General features: G+C 45.8%; 1 protein-coding gene across 1 annotated transcript in view; it reads right to left on the reverse strand.

Annotated features, from left to right (window-relative positions):
• The window catches only part of LOC137444651 (IgGFc-binding protein-like), a 65944-nt gene extending 48882 nt beyond the window's left edge, over window positions 1-17062 (reverse strand). Inside the window, exons 1-12 of the mRNA XM_068145655.1 lie at window positions 16942-17062; window positions 15455-15504; window positions 15216-15365; window positions 12715-12977; window positions 11917-11998; window positions 8017-8082; window positions 7501-7745; window positions 6052-6335; window positions 5368-5645; window positions 1811-2409; window positions 875-1439; window positions 73-272 (exon numbers count right to left, since the gene is read on the reverse strand). Coding sequence (XP_068001756.1) covers window positions 73-272; window positions 875-1439; window positions 1811-2409; window positions 5368-5645; window positions 6052-6335; window positions 7501-7745; window positions 8017-8082; window positions 11917-11998; window positions 12715-12977; window positions 15216-15365; window positions 15455-15504; window positions 16942-17009 — 2850 coding nt within the window. The 5' untranslated portion in view covers window positions 17010-17062. The remainder of the gene's footprint in view (window positions 1-72; window positions 273-874; window positions 1440-1810; window positions 2410-5367; window positions 5646-6051; window positions 6336-7500; window positions 7746-8016; window positions 8083-11916; window positions 11999-12714; window positions 12978-15215; window positions 15366-15454; window positions 15505-16941) is intronic.
• Window positions 17063-22273: the final 5211 nt, after the last annotated feature.

Raw genomic sequence — 22273 nt, forward strand, 5'->3', positions numbered from 1 at the left:
GACATACATTAGAAGAGTTCATGGTAGTGGTGAACTATGAAAGAGCACCGTAAAGTATATGCCAGAACAAACCTCATAGTATTTGTCATTCTGCAGGCAGCCACAGTTGCTCGTGGACACACACTGTCCCCCGCTGATGACAAAACCATTGTTGCATTCACATCCTTCTACACAGGGTTTGCTGCAGCTCTCTGATGCAAGAGGGTCAGTGCAGGTTGCTGGACAAGCGCTGGTGCATGGGTTGTAATGACTATTCGGAGGGCACACGATAGCTAAAAAACAATACAGGACACAGAGCTGACCCTCACAGCACAGACAAAACCACAATCCAAAGCTGTAACTACCTTGAACTGGTGACAATGGGGATATTTTTTAATCCTGAAATGACTTCCCTATTTTGATACCAGAAGGCAAAAAAGAAAACATTCAACAAGAAAAAAGAATGAATGTTCAACAGATACACCCTGGGTGCTAAACATCTACAAATCCAGGGAAACACTGTGCCTCCCTACATGAGCATCACTTAGCGGGTACATTTCCAGAAGTATGCAGATAGTTGCTAAAGTCATTAGACATAGTCTGGAAATAAACAGAGCTATTAAAGGCAAAACACATAAAACTCAGAGGTCATTCCACGTTATTGGGAAACCACAGCTAATGGTCTGACAAAAATACGTGATAAGATGAACAAAATTCTCCTTTCATCTCTGGCAGAAAACAAGAACGGGGTAGCTTCTACAGAACTTTCTTACGGTATTTATTCTGTCTACATCAAGAAACTAAGATCTGTAAACTGTATGAGTTCCTGGCTAAACTCAGCCTCTTAGGACAAGAAGGGAGCAATCCAAAGGTTCATTTCTCTACAGGAACTCACGGCAGAAGGTGGCGTTCCTCCAGGGAGCAAGAGTCACACCGACAGCCTGGCATGCGTCAGCGTAGGCCTCCAGAGCCGCACACAGGAACTCCTGCTCACCGCCCAGGGCACAAAGGTCATAGGAGCAGGTCTCAAAGTAGCTCTGGGGGTTGATCACACCGTGGCACCTCTCAAAGGCTCCGGGACTGGCAGTCAGCAGGCCACAGAACTGCTCCGATTGGTAGAGCTCCTCCTTTTCTGAACTGCAGGGTGGGACGGGGACAGGGACACCGCAAGAGGGGTCATCGTCTGGGACCTGCCAGCTCTCCCCCAGTGCATTGGAGTCTGGGGCCTGCTGCCCATTGGGCATCATGTAGTCGTCCTCTTTCCGGTTGTTGAAGTTCCCGCACATGCCACAGGTCAGGTTGAAGTAGGCGGTGGGCACCTTCACTTCCACAGAGTGGTCAACGTCGTAGGACACTTGGAGCTTGAAGTCTGTCTCCAGGACGATGTAGCGGCCGCTCGTGCTCACAGTCAGGGCACCTCTCGCTGCGCGCACCGGCAGGGTCTGCCGCATGTTGTTCACCTAGAGCGGACACAGCACATTGCGCCCTGGACTTGGCCATGGCCAACCTCTGGGGAAAACACCTTCCAGGTGCCTGTCCCAGCAAACCGGTGCCCATCGGGCACTCACACAGGGGTGCTGCAGAGGCTGTCAGAACCGTGTCTGCCCTGCACTCTGCAGTGGCCTCTCTTCAACAGCAGCCACATTCCCACTTGGCTTCTTTCCCCTCCAACCCCCCTGTGCAAAGGGGAAACAAAGCAACCCAGGGGCTTCAGGGAAAGCCCCTTCCTGCACCCAGGACAACGGGGATGTCTGGTACCTGCCAGGCCCTGCCAAGAAAAGACAGCCCTGCCCTGCTGCCGCACCACGCTCGTCTCAGCCCCACTGCCTACCAGCACTTGGCTCTTCTCTTTCCTGACCATCCGAACGCGCTGTCCGTACACCTCAACCAGGACCTCGCTCACGTAGGACACCCTGGGGCTGCCACGATGCTCGTTCTTGGCCTCAACGTTGAAGTAGGGCAGGGAGCTGGTGTTGGAGCACACTTTGGCCAGGGTGTAGGTGCAGTTGCCCATGAAGTTGTGTGTCAGCTTGTCAAAGGTGTTGTAGTGAGGGTCACTGTGGACGTGGCAGATGCCGAAGGATTCTTGGAGGCACTGAGGTTGCCCATCCTGCACCCCGCAGTACTGGCCCTCGGGGCAAGAGGCACTGGAGCACTGCACTTTGCTTCCGCGTGCGGGACACTTGCACCTGGAGGAGCAGGTGTTGTCCGTCCAGAACTCGGAGCCCACAGGGTAGTGCTGCCCCTTGTGCCAGCACCCGCACTGCTGGCTGGGCACACAGCGGTCGTTGTAGAGCAGGTAGCCACTGTCACACACACAGCCCTCCACGCACGGCAGCTTGCAGCTAGCAGGAGCCATTGGGTCAGCACAGGTGGCAGGGCAGGCTGCAGCACAGGGCTCATAGTGACTGTTGGCTGTACAGGTTAGTGCTGTGGAACAAAAGATAAACCTATTAATTGACCTCTTTTTTAACAGCTCTAGTGCTCATTTGGTTTTGTTTAATATAACCTTCTGTTTTGGTGTGGGGGACATCTTTGAGTTCTGATGCATGACTTTGTTGCCTTTCCATCCTTTAATTATGAGGTTTGAGCTACTTAACTTTTCATTCACAGAGAGAAATCACTAGCAGACCTCTTACTCATGAATGTTTTGAATTCTCATCTTGGTTGAAGGGTCTTGTTAGCTATTTGCCCTAAGTCCTTCCATACTTAGGTCCTAGACCTGCCATATTTATGTTCTCATCTTGATATTAGAATAGAATAGAATAGAATAGAGCAGACCAGGTTGAAAGAGACCTTTGATATCATCGTGTCCAACCTGTTATCCAACATCACCTGATCAACTAAACCATGGCACCAAGCACCCTATCAAGTCTCCCCCTGAATACCTCCAAAGATGGTGACTCCACCACCTCCCTGTGCAGCACGTTCCAATGGTCATTCACTCTCTCTGTGTAGATTTTCTTCCTAACCTCCAGACTAAACCTCCCCTGGCACAGCTTGAGACTGTGTCCTCTCCTTCTGTCACAGGTTGCCTGGGAGAAGAGACCAACCCCCACCTGGCTACAACCTCCCTTCATGCAACCTTAGAGAGCAAGAAGGTCTCCCTTGAGCCTCCTCTTCTCCAGGTTAAACCCGAGCTCCCTCAGCCTCTCCTCACAGGCCTGTGTTCCAAGCCCCTCACCAGCTTTGTTGCCCTTTTCTGGACATATTCTATCAAGTCAACCTCCTTCCTAACCTGAAGGGCCCAGAACTGGACACAGGATTCAAGGTGTGGCCTAACCAGTGCAGTGTACAGGGGCAGAATGACTTTCCTGCTCCTGCTGGCCACACTGTTCCTGATGCAGGCCAGGATGCAATTGGCCTTCTTGGCCACCTGGGCACACTGCAGGCTCATGTTCAGCCTACCATCAACCAGTACCTCCAGGTCCCTCTCTGCCTGGCCGCTCTCAGCCACTCTGACCCCAGCCTGTAGCACTGCCTGGGGTTGCTGTGGCCAATGTGCAGAACCTGGCACTTGGATGTGTTCAATCTCCTGCCCTTGGACTCTGCCCATCTGTCCAGCCTGTCGAGGCCTCTCTGCAGAGCCTCTCCACCCTCCAGCAGATCAACTCCTGCCCCCAGCTTGGTGTCGTCAGCAAATTTACTGATGATGGACTCAATGCCCTCATCCAGATCATCAATGAAGATGTTAAAGAGCACAGGGCCCAGCACTGATCCTTGGGGGATACCACTGGTGCCTGGCTACCAGCTGGATGTCACACCATTCACCACCACTCTCTGGGCTTGGCCCTCCAGCCAGTTCCTAACCCAGCACAGGGTGCTGCTGTCCAAGCCATGGGCTGACAGCTTGGCCAGGAGTTTGCTGTGGGGGACAGTGTCAAAGGCCTTGCTGAAGTCCAAGTAGACTACATCCACAGCCTGCCCCACATCCACCAGGTGGGTCACCCGATCATAGCTTTTCATCCATATATACTTTCACTTCTCCAAGGTGAAAGATTGGTTGTTACATAACTCTATTCTTTTTTTGAGATCTTTTTACCTGCATGACACTAAGAGGTACCCAAGACAATTACAGGTTTTAAACATGGACTTTTTCTCAGGTACAAAGGTGTCAGAGCTCACATTTCCTGAGCAATCTTTTTTCAACTTCTAAAAGTTAATGTGATGCAGTTCTGGTTTTGACATATTTTCTCCCTCTGTTTTTATCCTCTTTTCCTCAGAAGACAGTGATCACACAACTACCGTGTAGATTTCTCTGCTCACCCTTCCACTTAGTAAATTTGACCTAGCTGACTCATTGGAAATAAGCTGGTGAGGTTGGTAGGGGACAAAAATACATTCAGGTCCATTAAATTAAAAAAGGTGCAAGACAAGAGATCCTGCAAACTCCAGCAGCAGAAAGAATGGTTACAGGGAGGGCTTGCTCCTTCTTAGAAACCATAGAATCTATGACAGAAAACCTCAATGTCCCCAGCAGAGAAAATGCTCCAGGCTGGAGGCTACAGTCAAGTATGAAACAAGAGTCACAGAGAAATCAGGCTTTAGTGATTTCCAGCAATTATAGGCAAGTCTCTTTCTTTAGCCTCATCATCTCCTGCAGCACAGGAGGCACACAGGGCACTGGATCACTGTTTCATATTCCTTGCATTGGGTCTGCTGTGAGCAGGTCAGACAGCTTTTAAATCCTGCTCTAAAGATTACATGGTGGGTTGCTTTCCCCCCCCCCCCCCGCCCCTACAATGTATGCCTGAGTGTTCCTTTCTCACAGTCACAGGTTGCTTGGATTCCTTATTACCATCTACAGTTCTGCCTTTCATCTGTTTTGGTTCATGTCCCTTCTATTTTCCTGTAAGGTGTTCACTCTGATGTGTTTTTGCTGAGGTTGCTGCAGGAGAAGACACAACATCCATTCTGTTAACTGCTCCCTGGCCACCCTGCTGGAAGCACAGGGAAAGGGAGCTGACTCAGGAAGGAGGATGAGTAAAACTCCTGCATATCTGCTAAGTGATCTCAAAGACACTGAGGTTTAGGCATAGGTCCTTCAGAATGTAAAAGAAACCTTCCAAGTCAAATGCTCCTGACACACTTTATATCCCTGAACAAAACTATAGGAAGACTAGAGGAATTCAGAAGAAAAGCCTCCAACTCTGTTCTAAGATTTACTAGACAGAATTTTCTCCTTCCACCCCAAGCAGCTGAACTCTTTTAACTAGAACCTTCCCAAAGGAATCAAACTGAGAGCTATGTGTAACCCTGAAATCTTTAGCCTGATTAGCTGAGATTCAGAATGTTATGTGAGTTCAAAAGATGTAGTATTCTCTCCTCAGGAAGTCCTAATTACGTCCTCCTGCCAAGAGGTAATTGCCAGTAATCTTTGATACATACGGCAAAAGGTTGCATTTCTCCACGGCGTCAGCTGGACTCCTGCAGCTTGGCACACATCTGCATAAGCCTGCAGGTTTTCACAGAGGGCTGCATTGTCCAGATGAAGTTCACAGAGATCATACTGGCAGGCTTCAGAATAACTTTGTGGGTTGACTACCGAGTGGCAGCTCTGGAAGGGCCCGTTGGGATCTGTGATCAGACCACAGTATTCATTGCTTTGGATCATCAGTTTCTCGTCAGCAGTGCAATTTGGAGTGTGGCCATCGTCTGGCAAGCACCTAGTGCAGAAAAAAAGAGTCGTGGAACATTTCACTGATGAACTTTGCCTGAATAAGAGGCTTATCAAATCACATCTAACAAAACTACAGGGCTGTCCCCAGCCTAGGTGTGGCATGCTTTAAAGCTTTACACTTCAAACACTTAGGATAGAAATTCAGATTTTACTATGATCTCTTTACAACCCTTGAGAGTCCTGGAAGGAATCTAAATATTTATTTTGGCTTTCTTTTAAGTCAAGTGTTCTGTGTGGGAAATAGTTAGGAAGAGCAAACAAAAAATAAAAGCATTTGCAGTTAAACCTCCACTGTCATTAAATAACATATTGTGAAATCATAAAAGAAAGAGTGAAGCATCTCAGAAGAGGTCAAACCAGATCTAAGGCTAAGGCCTAAGACAGGGTCCTACCTGGAGTCATTGTAAACTTGCCAGCTGTTGCCAAAGCTGGCTGAGTTCTCTTCCATCTCTCCATCTGGGTTAAGGAAGTCATCTGCTTTGTGCCCGTTGTAATTTCCACACATTCCACAGACCTTAGACATATAGGTGCTGGGAAGAGTGATTTCCACTCTGTGGTTTCCATCAAACTTGACATTCAGCCCAAAGTCAGTAGCCACCACAACATACTGCCCACTGATGGAAATATTGACACCTTGTGCCAAAGTCACAGGGAGCACCTGGCTGACTCCATCAACCTACAGACACACAGAAGGACAATCGTTACAGTCACTTTAAAATAAGTATTTTTAAGTGACATTGAGCATAGGACTTGCCCTCTCTGGGCAGCCTGTTCCAGTGCTCAACCACCCTCATTGTGAAGAACTTTTTCCTCACATCCAATCTAAATCTTCTCTAATTTCAAATCATTGTCCCTCATCCTATCACTGCAGACCTTGTAAACAGTCCCCCTGCAGCCTTCTTGCAGGCCCTCTTCAGGTACTGGAAGGTGGTGATTAGGTCTCACAGTATCACAGTATCACTTAGGTTGGAAAGGACCTCGAGGATCATCGAGTCCAACCTGACACCGCAGACCCCATGACTAGACCATGGCACCAAGTGCCATGTCCAATCTCCCCTTGAACGCCTCCAGGGTCGATGACTCAACCACCTCCCTGGGCAACCCATTCCAATGCCGAATGACTCGCTCGGTGAAGAACTTCCTCCTCACCTCGAGTCTGAACCTCCCCTGGCGCAGCTTGAGACTGTGTCCCCTTGTTCTGGTGCTGGTTGCCTGGGAGAAGAGGCCAACCCCCTCCTGGCTACAACCACCTTTCAGGTAGTTGTAGAGGGCAATGAGGTCACCCCTGAGCCTCCTCTTCTCCAGGCTAAACAATCCCAGCTCCCTCAGCCTCTCCTCATAGGGCTTATGTTCAAGGCCTCTCACCAGCCTTGTTGCCCTTCTCTGGACACACCAGACCCCAGAGCCTTCTATTCTCCAGGCTGAACAACCCCAGCTCCCTCAGCCTCTCCTCATAGCAGAGGTGTACCAGCCCCTGACCAGTTTCATCACAGGATAGGAAAATAACTACCAGCATGGACCTGGATTATGCAGGGCCTTTTTATTCCCTCATGTAGACCAGTTTTGAGCATGGGGGGGGTAAGCTGGAAATGTAAGGTAGCCTATCAACTGCATCTAGAGTGCCAGCTCTACTCCCACCCTTTAGCAACACAGCACATTTTAGCCTGTGTTTCCAATCTTGAAATGTCAAGGTTTAAAAACTCCACACTACTCCTACTCCTAAATACCTGACTGCCCTCTAGATAACGCTGCATGTGTGCTGGAAATGTGTAGTCATTGCACAGCAAGGTATTCACTCACACTCTGAGTTACTGATGAGAGATAGTGGGCTCCAACCTTACCTCAACAACTTTCTTCTGACCCAGGTTGATCCTGTAGCCATACACATCGATGTCCACATACCGGACATAAGACACATGAGTATTGCTTCCCCTGTGCTCATTGGCTGCTTCCACATTGAAGTAGGGCAGTGAGCCATTGCTCTCACACAGCTTGGAGAGGGTGTAGGTGCAGGTGCCCATGAAGTCATGACGCTGGTTGTCAAATGTGTAGTAATGAGGATCTCCGTACACACTGCAGATTGCTTCTGGAGATAGGAGAAAGGAATATGTTTTCAGTAACACAAGGATACATCCACAAAAGGTACATCACTGAGCATGGGAAAACACAATCACCCCCATTTGATAGGTTACATATAGAAGAACTGCTACAGGAAAGGAAGATTTATGTAGCCTAAGGCAATGCCACAGAGAGATACCCAAAGCAATTAACTGAACCTGAGCAGCAGCACCGGTAATAAAATATTTAGGTTCTCTTCTACAACCCATTGACTAGCACGTGTGATGGGCTAAAATTACCTGTCACTGGAGGTGGTGTAGGTTCTGGTGGTGTAGGCTGTGGTGGTTCAGGGGTAGGGACAGCTTCTGTTAGCAGAAAAGACAATGCAGTTGTAACGTCACAAGGTGAACACTACTTAAACACCAACACGCTTGAATTTTCTCTTATTCTTCTCCAGCATAAAATCAGAAGTGGAACTGCATCTTTAAAGCCAGGGATGTGGGGGTCTTTTGAGTGCTTAGGAAAGCTTCTTTAATTGCTAGCTTGGCTACATTGATTGGGCTTGTGCCAGCACGCTTCTCTGAAGCTGGAAGTGCATTGAAAATTGGATACGCATCTCCCTCTGGTGTGTACTGCAAAGCACGAAGGTCATGCTGTCTGCAGGTGTTGGCAGGGAGTAAGTAGCCTGCCAGCAGGTGCCACATAGCAGAAACTCTCAGGGCACTGGTGGTTTCTAATCAGAGAGTTTTGTTATTGCTTCAAAATCATTTGTATTTCTCAGGAATGTGACAGCCCGAAGAGCTTTCTACTGACAGACACAACAGTTGTGCTGTGGAGCCTTCCCTCCTGCCTGCTTCTGCTTGTTGACAGATATTAGCATCTTCTCCAGCTATTCTTTACCCATCACAAAGATATTTTCTGAAAGAAATGGTTGCCTTGGTGTATTTGTGCTCATTGCCTTCTTCCTTAAGCTAGCAGCACTACGATGAATATCCTTTTGACGTCATGTTTATTGACCTGGTGATGCAAACGAGTGACAGATCTGAGTGTTTGGAAGTACAACAGACTGAGTAAAACCTTCAGAACATGCCTGCACATTGCTCCTGCCCCTTTGCAGAACAAAGAACCACTCCTCCCATTTGAGTACTCTCTTATTTCACTCTAGTGAGTTGTCCGTTGTGCACTGAGTATTCAATAAGTCAGGGATGAATTGGAGACAGCTAACCAATTAATTGATTCGTGGAGGACACTGCTTCCCACCTACTTAGAGACGTACTCTAGGTAGGTGATCATCAGAATAGAATAGAATAGAATAGAATAGACCAGACCAGGTTGAAAGAGACCTTCAAGATCATCGTATCCAAACCATCAACCAATCTAACCCACCTAATCAATTAACCCATGGCACCAAGCACCCCATCAAGTCTCCTCCTGAACACCTCCAATGATGGTGACTCCACCACCTCCCTGGGCAGCCCATTCCAATGGGCAATCACTCTCTCTGTATAGAACTTCTTCCTAACATCCAACCTAAACCTCCCTTGGCGCAGCCTGAGACTGTGTCCTCTTGAATCCTTGAGTAAGGCAGTAGGTCTTCTGTCTTACTAACACTGCTAAACACATAATTTATAGGGATTAAGTTGCAATGTAAAAAACAACCACAGAATTGTCAGGGTTGGAAGGGAACTTAAGATCACCTAGTTCCAATCCCCCTGCCAAGGGCAGGGACACCCTCCACTAGATCAGGTTACCCAGGGCCACATCCAACCTGGCCTTAAAAACTTCCACCACCTCCCTGGGCAACTTGTTTCAGTGTCTTACCACCCTCATGGGGAAGAACTTCTTGCTAAAGTCTAATCAAAAAAACCCATGAAAAACCAAAAACCCAAGCAAGTTGTTTTTCTCTACTTCTATAATAACGCTGCAGCAACAGCACACTGTGAGGGTACTGCTTTTGTGCTAACCATGTGACTCAAACTCACCTGAATGTGGGGTTTTTCAGGATACCTAAGATTCTAATTCAAAAGAAGCCAGTAGACTTCATATCACTTCAAATCTAGTGCATACTGGCAAATCTCTGCACAAAATTACCTCATTCACTTAATGAGCTCCAACTTCAAGGCTGAAGATATTTTGCAATAACCTGCCTGGAAAATGGGATCAGATCTTTTGCATGCACTGGTTTCTTCTACATTTGTTGGTTATATGCATTCTACATTTGTTGGTTTTGCATACCTAGCCCAGAGTTAGAATACAATAGAATTCTATTCCTATTCCTATTCTATTCCATTCTATTCTTATTATTCTATTCTATTCTATTCTATTCTATTCTATTCTATTCTATTCTATTCTATTCTATTCTATTCTATTCTATTCTCTTCTATTCTTATTATTCCATTCCATTCCATTCCATTCCATTCCATTCCATTCCATTCCATTCCATTCCATTCCATTCCATCCCATCCCATCCCATTCCATCCCATTCTTTTGCATATTTAGCCCAGAGTTGCTCCTATTGCTCTTTCAGCATTGGGGGAAAATGATAGGAATACTAACAATGGCTATATTCTGACAACAGATACTTTTCAACAAGCTTTAAGTTAACTTTATTGCAGAGCTGAGGGGAAAAAAAAATAAGAGGGAACCTCTTCCTAAGACAATCATCTTTGAGATTTAAGGTGAAGAAGTTCTGCAAGTGACAGTATGAGTACCAAGAATCATAACCTAAAGACTGGTTGCTAAAGCTGCCTTGAAAATATGACAAATGGGGATGGATTTAGTTTTTCATGAGTTTGACTAAAATGTCTATTCAGTGGAATGAAGCTGGAGGTGGGGAGATTCAGACTGGATGTGAGGAAGAAGTTCTTCCCCATGAGAGTGGTGAAGCCCTGCAATGGGTTGTCCAGGGAGGTGGTTGGGGCCCCGTCCCTGGAGGTGTTTAAGCCCAGGCTGGATGAGGCTCTGGCCAGGCTGATCTAGTGTGGGGTGTCCCTGCCCATGGCAGGGGGTTTGGAAGTAGATGATCCTTGTGGTCCCTTCCAACCCTGACTGATTCTATGAATCATAACCTGAAGACTGGCTGCTAAAGCTGCCTTGAAAATATGACCAATGGAGATGTATTTAGTTGTTCATGAGTTTGATTAAAATCTCTATTCGACCAAACATTCTTGCAGAAACAAAAACTGCTCTGACTTTTACTGGCCCTAATAATTCACTTGACTTTCATCATATTGGTAGCCATACAGTGGAACAGTGGGAGGAGCATGCCTCTCTTGTGTCTTGGAGTTACCTTAGTGCACCATCCAGTGGCTGAACCATGTGCTAATACACTTGGGATAATGAAGCAACCGTCTCTAGCCCTCAAACCAAACAAAAGACCTCAAAGCAAACCAAAGACCCCAAACACTTCTGGCAGAAGTTTAAAGAAAAAAATATGTTCTGAGAATGTGGACCTGAATCCTTGTCCTGGCTAGAGCAAACTGGAAACATGCTGTTGTCACTATACAAGTAGTGTTTCACAGAGAGTAAGGCCTATTAAGACCTGACAGCACCCTTTTTTGTATTGTTTTCAGCAAGTTTCTTCTTCAATTCACATTTTGTTAAGTATTGCGTGCCCGGCAGTGAAGATGAAACTGTAAATCGCTTGTAGGTCCTAGCCATCTACAGCTTGTGCCAGTCTTGGCTGATTTGCTACAGGGTCAGGGATCAAGCTCAAGTTGCTGATTCCTCATCAGTGCTGGTAGTGCAACTCAGTTTTATTGACCCTCCATCATTTCTTTGGTGTGACGTGTAGTGGTACTGCTTACTTGCTGAGCTCACATGGACTGAGAGTTGCTGTCAAATGCTGGTTAGAACATTTAATCTGGATTCCAAGGCCAATGTGAAGAGCCTTGGCTGGGTTCAGAGATGCAACTCAGCCTTAAAGTGAACCTAAAGTTTGCTGGACCTTGTGAAAAAGGTCACATCTGCAGAGAAGGGAATAGCTTATGCTGAACGTTTGTGGGGGTGAAGAAAGAGTTAGGAAGAAACTACAACAAAATAGCATTCAAATGAAGAGAGCTACAGAGCTTCTGCCCTTTCGCCTCTGTGGTTTGATGTCCTGAGGAGTTTCTGTATATGTATATGGAACTGAGTGATACTCAGCAGCTTAAACAGAGATGAGGAAGCAGAATGTACTAATGATGCAAACAGAGACTTACCACAGGGTCCATCCCTTAGTCTCACATTGTCCAGTGCCGTATCCCCATACTCCGTCAGTCCTCGAACAGCCTCAAAAATTACCTAGGCAGGACACAAAGTGATTTGCTGCATCAGAGTTGTTTAGGCAGCTATGAGAACATTTGCCTTAGCATGTTTCAGAAATATTAGAATTATTCTTTCTGGCAAATCTCTAAAGGCATCAGGTAAGTGGAGGATAAGATGATTTTCTTAGCTTCCATCAGAAACCTTGAATTCTGTAATAAGCTAAGGACTTCAGGAACCACTGTTCTGTGTTCTGCTGACTGATAAATGATTTATAAGAATTAGTACCCTGAATTCTACAGAGGAGTGCAATGTAGGCAGCATCACAATGTTCAAATCTTATCTCAGCAGATGAACTTTCATTTAATTAAGGCTTCATGATAAAATGAAGAAGGGAAGGAAGGAAAGGGAGAGAAAACAAAATGTATTTTAATGATCCAGCTAACAGAAGCAGGGGGGTGTTTATTTCTTCTCTTGCTTCATTGACATAGAGCACTTAAGGCCAGGTTGGATGTGGCTCTGAGCAACATGATGAGGGGTCCCTCTCCATGGCAGGGGGGTTGGAACTAGATGATCCTTGAGGTCCCTTCCAACCCTGACAATTCCATGATTCTTTGAGGACATTATAATAACAAAACTTCAAGGAAGCAAACAATGGTGGTATTTTCTACTTTACATGCTCAAAACTTCTGCAGTCTACAAGGGAAAAGAAATGCTGACACTTTCCAAGGAAATTAAATCTGGCAATATATTACCTTTATTTTTCTTGGTGTTGGAAAATTGTGAGTGATGGCCCCATAGACCCATGAGGAACTCTGGTTTCCCGTCCGAGACCACACCACCGGTTCCCCTGTGCTGTCTTGGACACGCACTCTCAGCTCATTCATGTCTTCTGACCCAAACATGTAGTACCAGAAGTCTATGCATATCTCTTCAGAAACCAGAGTTTCTGGGCTCTCAAGCCTGTTGATGTCGAATGGGATCAGGTTGCTTGCTTCTTGGTAGATGAAGTAGCCTTCTGCAGAATGAAGGAAAAACAAATCGTGGTTGAGTCTTTGTCATTTGTCAGGTGGTGTTTAACACTGAAGTGCAGCCCAACTCTGGAGGAAATCAAAGGCAACATTAGCAGTGCAAAGAAGCAGGGCAGTTAGAATTCATGTTGCAATGGTTAGCACCAGGCAGTTGTACAAGCTGGAATGTGAGCTGCAGAGCAAAGCAAACCCCATCGAATGTGAACGCGTTTGGGATCAGAAATAACGATGTAGGCCTCTTTCAAGAACCAGCACCTCCAGACACAGTGCCCCCATTGATCCATCTTCAGTTTCCTCTTTCCTCAAACAAAAGTGCTATATGCAACATATTTATTTATTTTTTCCAAAGACTTTGGTCTCAAGATAAGCAAATCCCTAGTGCAAGGCAAATTCCATACCCTCAGCATTTGGCTTTGTCTCAACATGGAAGCTACAGAAAGCAATGCAGATGTTTCCATCAAAATATCTAGGTTTGATGTTAGGAAAAGGAAGGAAACTTCTCCAAATTCAGAAGCTCACAGTCTTTCTTTCAGGGTTTGAAATGCTTTAGTCTGAATTGCTTCAAGATGACATCACATTTTACTTTACTGGAGGTGAAGTTTTTTCCTTCCCACAGGCCAAGATCAAACCTACATTTCCTTATGGCAGAGTACATAATTAACCAGGTTGGAAAAGACCTTCAAGATCATCAAGTCCAACCTATCACCATCTAATCAACTAAACCATGGTACTGAGTGCCCCATGCAGTCTCTTTTTAAACACTTCCAGGGATGGTGACTCCACCACCAATCTGGGCAGCCCATTCCAGTGGCCAATCACTCTTTCTATGAAGAATTTCTTCCTAACATCAGCCTAAACCTCCCCTGGTGCAGCTTGAGACTGTGTCCTCTTGTTCTGTCACACGTTGCCTGGAAGAAGAGACCAACCCCAGCCTCACTACACCCTCCATTCAGGTAGATGTAGATGGCAATGAGGTCTCCCCTGATCCTCCTCTTCTCCAGGCTAAACTACCCCAGCTCCCTCAACCACTCCTCACAGCAGTGTGCTCCAGACCCCTCCCCATCTTTGTTGCCCTTCTCTGGACACCTTCCAGCAACTCAATATCTTTCTTGAATTGAGGGCCCCAGAACTAGACACAGTGCTCAATGTGTGGCTTAACCAGTGCTGAGTACAGGGCAGAATGACTTCCCTGCTCCTGCTGGCCACAGTATTCCTGATCCAGGCCAGGTTGCCTTTGGCCTTCTTGGCCACCTGGGCACACTGCTGGCTCATGTTCAGCCTGCAGTTAAAGCCAAATCTCTCCCATATGACTATGGTAAGGAATCAAAAAGAACAACTGAGCATTTTTAAATGGTAAAGCATGGCTCCACACATAGCACCTGACATTCAGCCCTGCATTGTATTTGGCAGGAAAATGTGAGTCACAGTTGAAGTTACATGGTCTGTGTCAATTCAGACAGCAGAACATTGTTTGGGGTTTTTGTGTGTGTGAATTCAAATTAAGAAAGATTTCTTATCTTCTTTCAACAGGCAATTTTAATTGTTAGTATCCAAATGCTAAAACTACAGACAATCATTTAGCAAGAATCCCAACTAATACTGTTGTAATCTGCTTATTGAGCCTGACAGTAGCTCTGACAGTAGCTGACCTCTCAGTCTCAGGATAATTACAGAAAGGAGGCTGATTTCAGACTGATCCCCAGAAATGGAGCTGCTAGTGCAAGGACAGCAGTTCAAACAGAAATGGAGCCATACTAAGAACTAGTTTGATGTCATGGCAATATTAGACCCTTGTTAGCCAATCACACATAGCTGAGGACAAGCTTTTTAAAGATATTCTTTAATTTCAAAGCCTATCTTGTAATGCTTTGGTAGCATAAGCATTACCTAGTGCCAGTACAGCAACCATGACTTTTATTGCCTTCCACTGATATCAATGTAATTTGGCCACAAGGCCCTTGGATGATGTTGCACATCACTGCAATCTCTATGCAGCCTTAAGCATGGCATATTTAGCTTTTTCTTTACCTTTTTTTTTCTATTTCCATGCACTGATAAAACTATCCAGCACCAGAGAGGGCAATTTCCTTGTAACCAATGTGGTACAAAGCCAAAGGCATGAGTCAACATAAAACAAACACTACATGTTTCAAGGGGCTTCCAAATATCTGTTGGTTCTCAAAGAGAGAAGAAAAGCATTAACCATGCCACAGTAGAGAACTTACCTCCATCAGGATAGTCTCCCTCAGGACCTGTTCCTTCAGTCGGCGTGCTATGCTTGGTTCGTATCCACAGTCCCTGGTTGACAGTGCAGGGTTGGGTCCAGTCACAAAATGGTCTGGAGTTGTTGTTAAAATCACACCTGGTGAGGTAAGCTGAAATACATCACGTTAAGGTAAGGAAGAGGAGCCAGTATGTTCAAAACCTGCACTGGATGTTAACAGCACTAATGACAGGAGGTTACCTGATTCAGGATCCCATCTTCTTAAGCCACCAGTTGGTCTTTGCTTGATCCTGCCAAGAAAAACAACACAGTGAAGCTCTTGTGGAATGAGTGACTCAGAAACTGTTTAAGAAAGAATCTTCAGACCTCAAAATATGTCTTTGGGTGTCTCACTGAGTAACTTAATACACCCAGGGTTTCATCCCTGTCTCTTTCACTTCCCATATGTATTTACTCAGGCATAATGAAGCTCTGAGAGTGAATCAAAGGTGGGAAATGTTCACCTCACTTACTGTGGAAGGATCCTCTGCTCTGTACCCCACTGAACTGAAAGGGGACCAGCGTTCCAAGGTACAGAGAAGGGATGGATGCATGCAGCTACTCTCAGACAATACTAGGATAACAGCAAAGACCTGCCATTAACTTGCTATGGCACCATCATCCCCACTGCTGCACATCAAAGTGTGTAAATGCCAGTGAACCAGTGCACTGTGTAACTCTGGTATTTGGTGGAAGGTTGCATGCATCCTTTAACCCCTGAAAATCTCTCATGACATAAAGCTGTCATCTCATTCAGCTCTTCTCATTTACCCTGAAAATCCTGCAGAGCAAAAGCAGATACAAACACATAGTTCTTCCTGTGCTGCAAAGTGCTGCAGAGATGAATTGACACACAACCAAAATCCCACCACAGATGACAGCATAAAAGGCTCTGCTCTTTGGAGGTCCTGCAGGGAAGGGATTTCCAGGACTGTGAAGCTACAGCAGTAGGTCCTGACACAGCCCAATGGTGGTTCACAGTTTCAGGAGGCAGGGTCCTGTTGCAACCTCTGTGGTGCCCCTTCCTTAATTTTCTGTGTTGTACTTGACACAGTATAGAGAATCTACCTTAGGTGAATGCATCGCAGCGAATGTCCCCCCTGCCCCTTAAAGTCTGAGCAGTGACATTCAGAGAAACTAGGGACATTAGGAGCAAATATCACACAATCAATTCCCCAATGACAGCAAGCAAGCAACTGGAAAACAGACTGAGCTCAGGCTGAGAAGGAATGAGAGTGTGTGAAGACAGGTAGAGTAAAAAAATCCCTTTGCTCTTCCTCCCCAGATTTCTCCTTCCATGAGCAGAGGAAAGCTGTGACAAGTTGCCACTCCATCTCTATTCGGTTACACAGCAGGCAAATCTGGAGGCAAAGGTTGCTGCAGGTATGATAAAAGTCAAAAGTGTTTTATAACTGCTGAAATTTTTCTGTCAAGATCTCTGCTCTTCAGCTGGTGCTGTTAGGAAATCCACAGGTTACAAGCTTCTCTTACAGGCAGGAGCCCACACCAGAACTGCAGCCATTGGTTCTTTTCAACAGTGACCTGGCTCAGTTGTACAACATTCCACATCGGAAAAGGAAAAAAAAAATAGCTTAAAAAAGTTAAAAAAATGAAAAGCAGCAGAAGCAGACTTATTCTGAATAGCTAAGCTTCCTGAATTAAACAGCATTCAGCGCTGTGCTACTTACCCTGCGGTATTCAGCACTGAGACACAGGGTAAAATTAAAGTGAATTGTAGGATCCAGAGTGTCTGCATGCTAGAAGACAGAGCTAAGTCTTCTGTGTGCTGGAGTTTACATAGTAATCTACCTGCTGCACTCAGCAAGGAGGAACTGAGGGCACCCTGCAGCGAAGCAGAATATATTGAGCAGAGGGTGGAGGCGACTGTAAAAATCTGCCTGCCCATGTATCGGTGATGATCCCTGTGTTATCTGCCCTGGGATGAGCACATATGACCTGAGAGCTCATATGCTGTCTCCCTTGCTCTGACAGACACCCTCACTTCTTTGCTGCAGAGATTGATTTGACTTTGGCATTTTTAGTTCTCTGGTGTTGCTGCTGCTGGTGGTGGTCTTTATTCCAAAACATCTGCAATTGTAAAGGGATTTTTTTTGTCCCCACCCCCCCGACATCAAGACAATTTTCTTCATTTAAAACTCCTGCCCAGCTTTCACTGTGAGATTTTTCATATTGGCTGCCTTTTCTCCCTTTCTGATGGCAGTATTCAGTGGAGCAGATAACAAGCTTTCCATTTACTCCCGACAGTCGTGTTGTCAAGGGCACAATCCAGAAAGTTGCTGAAATATTATTGCTGCCATATTGCCCCCTGCTTAAAAAGAAAAGGCTTGTTTTCCAGGCTGCAATGAAGCCTCTGTGCTTGCTGGTGCAGAAAAAGCAGTCCCAATTATTCCCACTGCTGCTTGGGCCTTTCCTGTTCTTCTGCAGCATTGCTTGCCTTAAAGCCTGCTGGAACGAGTCCAGAGAAGGGCAACGAAGTTGGTGAGGGGTTTGGAGCACAGCCCTGTGAGGAGGGACTGAGGGAGCTGGGGTTGCTTAGCCTGGAGAGGAGGAGACTCAGGGGAGACCTTCTTGCTCTCTACAACTACCTGAATGGAAGTTGTAGACAGGCAGAGGCTGGTCTCTTCTCCCAGGCAACCAGCACCAGAACAAGAGGACACAGTCTCAGGCTGCGCCAGGGGAGGTTTAGGTTGGATGTTAGCAAGAAGTTCTATACAGAAAGAGTGATTGCCCATTGGAATGGGCTGCCCGGGGAGGTGGTGGAGTCACCATCACTGGAGGTGTTCAGGAGGAGACTTGACAGGGTGCTTGGTGCCATGGTTTAGTTGTTTAGGTGGTGTTGGATTGGCTGATGGTTTGGACATGATGATCTTGAAGGTCTCTTCCGACTTGGATTATTTATTATTATTATTATTATTATTATTATTATTATTATTATTATTATTATTATTATGCAAATGGATCAAAGTCAGCAAAATTCCCTACTTCACCTGGATTTCATGAGTGATGAGAATGAAAGGACTATCAGAAAGTATGTAGTGCTCCCTTGCATTGCCTGGAATCCTCTGGCTATGCTTGTTCTTCTGTCAAAAAGGAAGGACTGTCTGAGGGAGGCTTCCTGCAAAAGTAGCCTCTTGGTTACAATGACCTTCCCTTTATGATTATATTAAGGTCATGAATGATTCATAGTTTAAGTCTAGAATTTTTTCAAACCCCTTTCCCCCTGCTCAGCACAAAATGTTTTCACTTATCTTTTAACAAGCAACTGAGAAACTACTTACAGAAACAAGGGAAATAAGGAAGTATGAAGTGATGCTAGGCAGAAGAACAAGAAATATTTCAAGTTAGATGTGTCGACAACGGGCCTGGAGCTGCATTCTGGTGCAAACTCACATCCTGGAAAAGCCTCTTCAAAACCAGGCAGCGGATATGCACTTGGCTGGTAATCATCTCTCTCCAAGGAAAACATTTTCCCAGGAAAACATGTTCAGTTTTGCCAAGCTGTGAACAGGGAAGAGGATTTTTGTGTTGTAGAGAATAGAATACAGAATACAGAATTAACCAGGTTGGAAAAGACCTCAGAGATCATCAAGTCCAACCTATGATGCAACACCATCTAATCAACTAAGCCATGGCACCAAGTGCCTCATCCAGTCTTATTTTAAACACTTCCAGGGATGGTGACTCCACCACCTCCCTGGGCAGCACATCCCAATGGCCAATCTCTGTGAAGAATTTCTTCCTAACATCAGCCTAAACCTCCCCTGGTGCAGCTTGAGACTGTGTCCTCTCCTTCTGTCACAGGCTGCCTTGGAGAAGAGACAAACTCCCAGCTGGCTACAACCTCCCTTCAGGTAGTTGTAGAGAGCAAGAAGGTCTCCCCTGAGCCTCCTCTTCTCCAGGCTAAGCAACCCCAGCTCTCTCAGCCTCTCCTCACAGGGCTGTGCTCCAAACCCCTCCCCAGCGTTGTTACCTTTCTCTGGACACATTCTGCATCTCAACATCTTTCTTAAACTGAGGAGAATAGAATAGAATAGAATAGAATAGAATAGAATAGAATAGAATAGAATAGAATAGAATAGAATAGACCAGACCAGGTTGGAAGAGACCTTCAAGATCATCGCATCCAATAGAGACCAAAGAGACTCATTCCTTACACCTAACCATTGACCACACTTTCCCAGTTCAGTTGAGGGGAGGTCAGTGTGAAGGGAGAATACAAGTGACCTTCAAATAAAAGTTGCAGGGAGCACACTGTGTGTTCAGCAGGGCTGCTGAGATGCTTGTCCAGCAATAATCTGGAATGGTCATCTGGGCAACAGCAGCCCTTGGCACCGCCATAGGCAGCAAGGGGTCCTCCATGTATGCCTCCAGGCATTTCTGATATAATGAAGCTGAATTCCTTCCAAGGAAGAGCATTTACAAACATTCTTATAAACAACTTATGTTCAACTTCTGCCTTAAATCAAGGATGCAAGTGATGCAGATCTGGAAATTAATCCCTATGACTGGTTTCCTAGTGCTCCATACTGCTGTGTTTCTTTTGGATACCAGACACCAGGTATCACCCTACCTGCAGCCAGCACCCACCTGCTGCCTGTGACAAGGCACACTGGGACTACTCATGGGAACTCATTGGCTTTAGGTGTGATAAACAGAGTTCCCCCACAAAATCTGCAGAAGATGTAGATGTAGGGCTTGTCAGTGAACAGCATGTGAAGCAATCTCCTCCAAAGGACAGGGATAATGTTGCATACAACTTAATTTCTGGATGGTAGGCAGAAAGGGACTCTTACAGAGACTCCCTTAATTTTTGCAGCATGAAGTTGTGTTGCCCAGGAAACAGAATCAGCCTGATGCTCTGCAAATGAACAGTGTGAGCAAGGTACAACCCAAAAGGAAAAATCACCCCAAGCAAGACAAACCAAACAGTGAAAGAAGCCAACTCAGCAGATCATCCCTTCTAGGGAGCACTGCCTGGGGCAGCCTCTGTTGCACTGTTATTCTACCATATGTGATTGTGCTCAAGTATCTGAATCTGGTTAGTCCCATGTTCTTGGATCCAAGTGTTCCCTGATGAATAGCATTTGTACTTCACTGTGCTGCTAATGCTCAGCCTGTTGTGGGGAGATCAGTGGAAAGCTAGGGAGCTTGGCAAGCACAAAGAATGGAGCAAATGATACAAATCCTCTTTCTCCTAAGACATTGGTTTGGGGCTGGTTGAGCCTCCTGGTACCACTCCAGGAGACTGCTGTACTGCTGCCTAGACCAAAACAGAGTGGCCACCAGATTACATGTTGATAGGCCCCCATCCCTGGAGATATTCCAAGTGAGGCTCCACTGGACTCTGGACAACCTGATGTAGTTGAGAGTGCCCCTGCTGGCTGCAGAGGAGGTTGGGCTAGATGAGCTTCAGAGGTCCCTTCCAACCCAGACCATTCTGTAATTCTATGCTTCTTGTTGAGTTGCATTTGCAGCACAAGTACATCCCAGGGCCTAGGCTGTCTGAGTCCAGACCTAGAAGCAATTTTAATTGGATTCACTAAAGAGATGTTCTTAAATGGCAGAACTCTGTGAGGATTCTCTCAATTTTGAATCCACCTGATTCAGTGAACTTGCACATGAAACCTAAACACCTTCATCTGATTTTCAGGCAGTAAGTATGGATCTCAGTGGGCTTTGTACAGATTTAACAGCATTGAGGGGTTGCATCAGCTGCAATTATTTTGCTACAATCTGTGTGGGTAAAAGGATCCCTCTGAGATTTCTCTTCAGATAATAATTCAGTTCTTTGACCAGCAAATTACTAAGTCAGCTCTTCCTGCATGCAACACCTCTGATGGTGTTTCTGGAACTCTGCAACCCCAGGCTCAATATCACAGCGTCACCAAGGTTGGAAGAGATCTCAAAGATCATCGAGTCCAACTTGTCACCACAGACCTCATGACTAGAGCATGGCACCAAGTGCCACATCCTCTTGAACACCTCCAGGGATGGGGACTCCACCACCTCCCTGGGCAGCACATTCCGATGACAAACGACTCTCTCAGTGAAGAACTCTCTCCTCACCTCCAGCCTAAACTTCCCCTGGCGCAGCTTGAGACTCTGTCCTCTTGTTCTGGTGCTGGTTGCTAGAGAGAAGAGGCCAACCCCTTCCTGGCTACAGCCTCCCTTTCAGGTAGTTGTAGAGAGCACTGAGGCTCTGCTCTGCCTTTACTGACATTGTGCATGAGAAGGTACTGACAGATCTCTTATTCCTTCAGGAATCTCTCTGTGCTGGACTCATGCTATCCCCCTCCCTCTCCCAACTCACTGGCCCAAGTTATCAAACCTTCACTAAGGAGTTATGAAACAAGCTGCACCCATAATCAGATAAATATAGATGGTACAGAAGTGACACCTTTGCTCTATTGAGTAACATGTTTTGATAGGCTGAGAAGGAAGTACACACACAAAAACATAATTCTCTGTTGCTAGAAAATATATGGATGAGTAAAGCGTACTTGTGTTCTGCTGAGCACAAGCTGAGGCTGTTTGTCTAACTGCTGCCTCTCCAAATTGAATCTTTCACTTAAAATTCAATCTGTCTCTTTCCTTGCCTGAGAGCTTTAATGATTTTGAAAATGGAATCTAGGATTCTTATTAGAGTGCAGGTGCCAGCTGAAAATTTCACTCTCTCTCCTTGTGTTTTCAACAGTGTAGAGATAACAGAAATAAAAAGACAGCAGCTCTGCAGTCAGTATTCTCAGCTGCCAATTGTCTGTGGATGGAATTCCTGCATGCAAACAGAGCTGTGACCCCAAAGTCAACTGTCATGCTAACGTTCCTGAGTTTATTAGGTGCTTATTAATGTGTGCTACATGGATTACTGAATTTGTAACTATTAAGGCCTTTCTATTATTTGAGTCAAAATACAGCACAATGTGTTTTATTTCCAGTATACCAAAGCATTCCCACTGATTAATGCAGGGAAGAATTTTTGCTGGCATTTCACAGAATCAC

Source organism: Melanerpes formicivorus, unplaced genomic scaffold (genome assembly GCF_026170545.1).
Source record: "Melanerpes formicivorus ecotype bairdi unplaced genomic scaffold, bMelFor1.0.p_v2 SCAF_12, whole genome shotgun sequence".
NCBI classification, from domain to species: domain Eukaryota; kingdom Metazoa; phylum Chordata; class Aves; order Piciformes; family Picidae; genus Melanerpes; species Melanerpes formicivorus.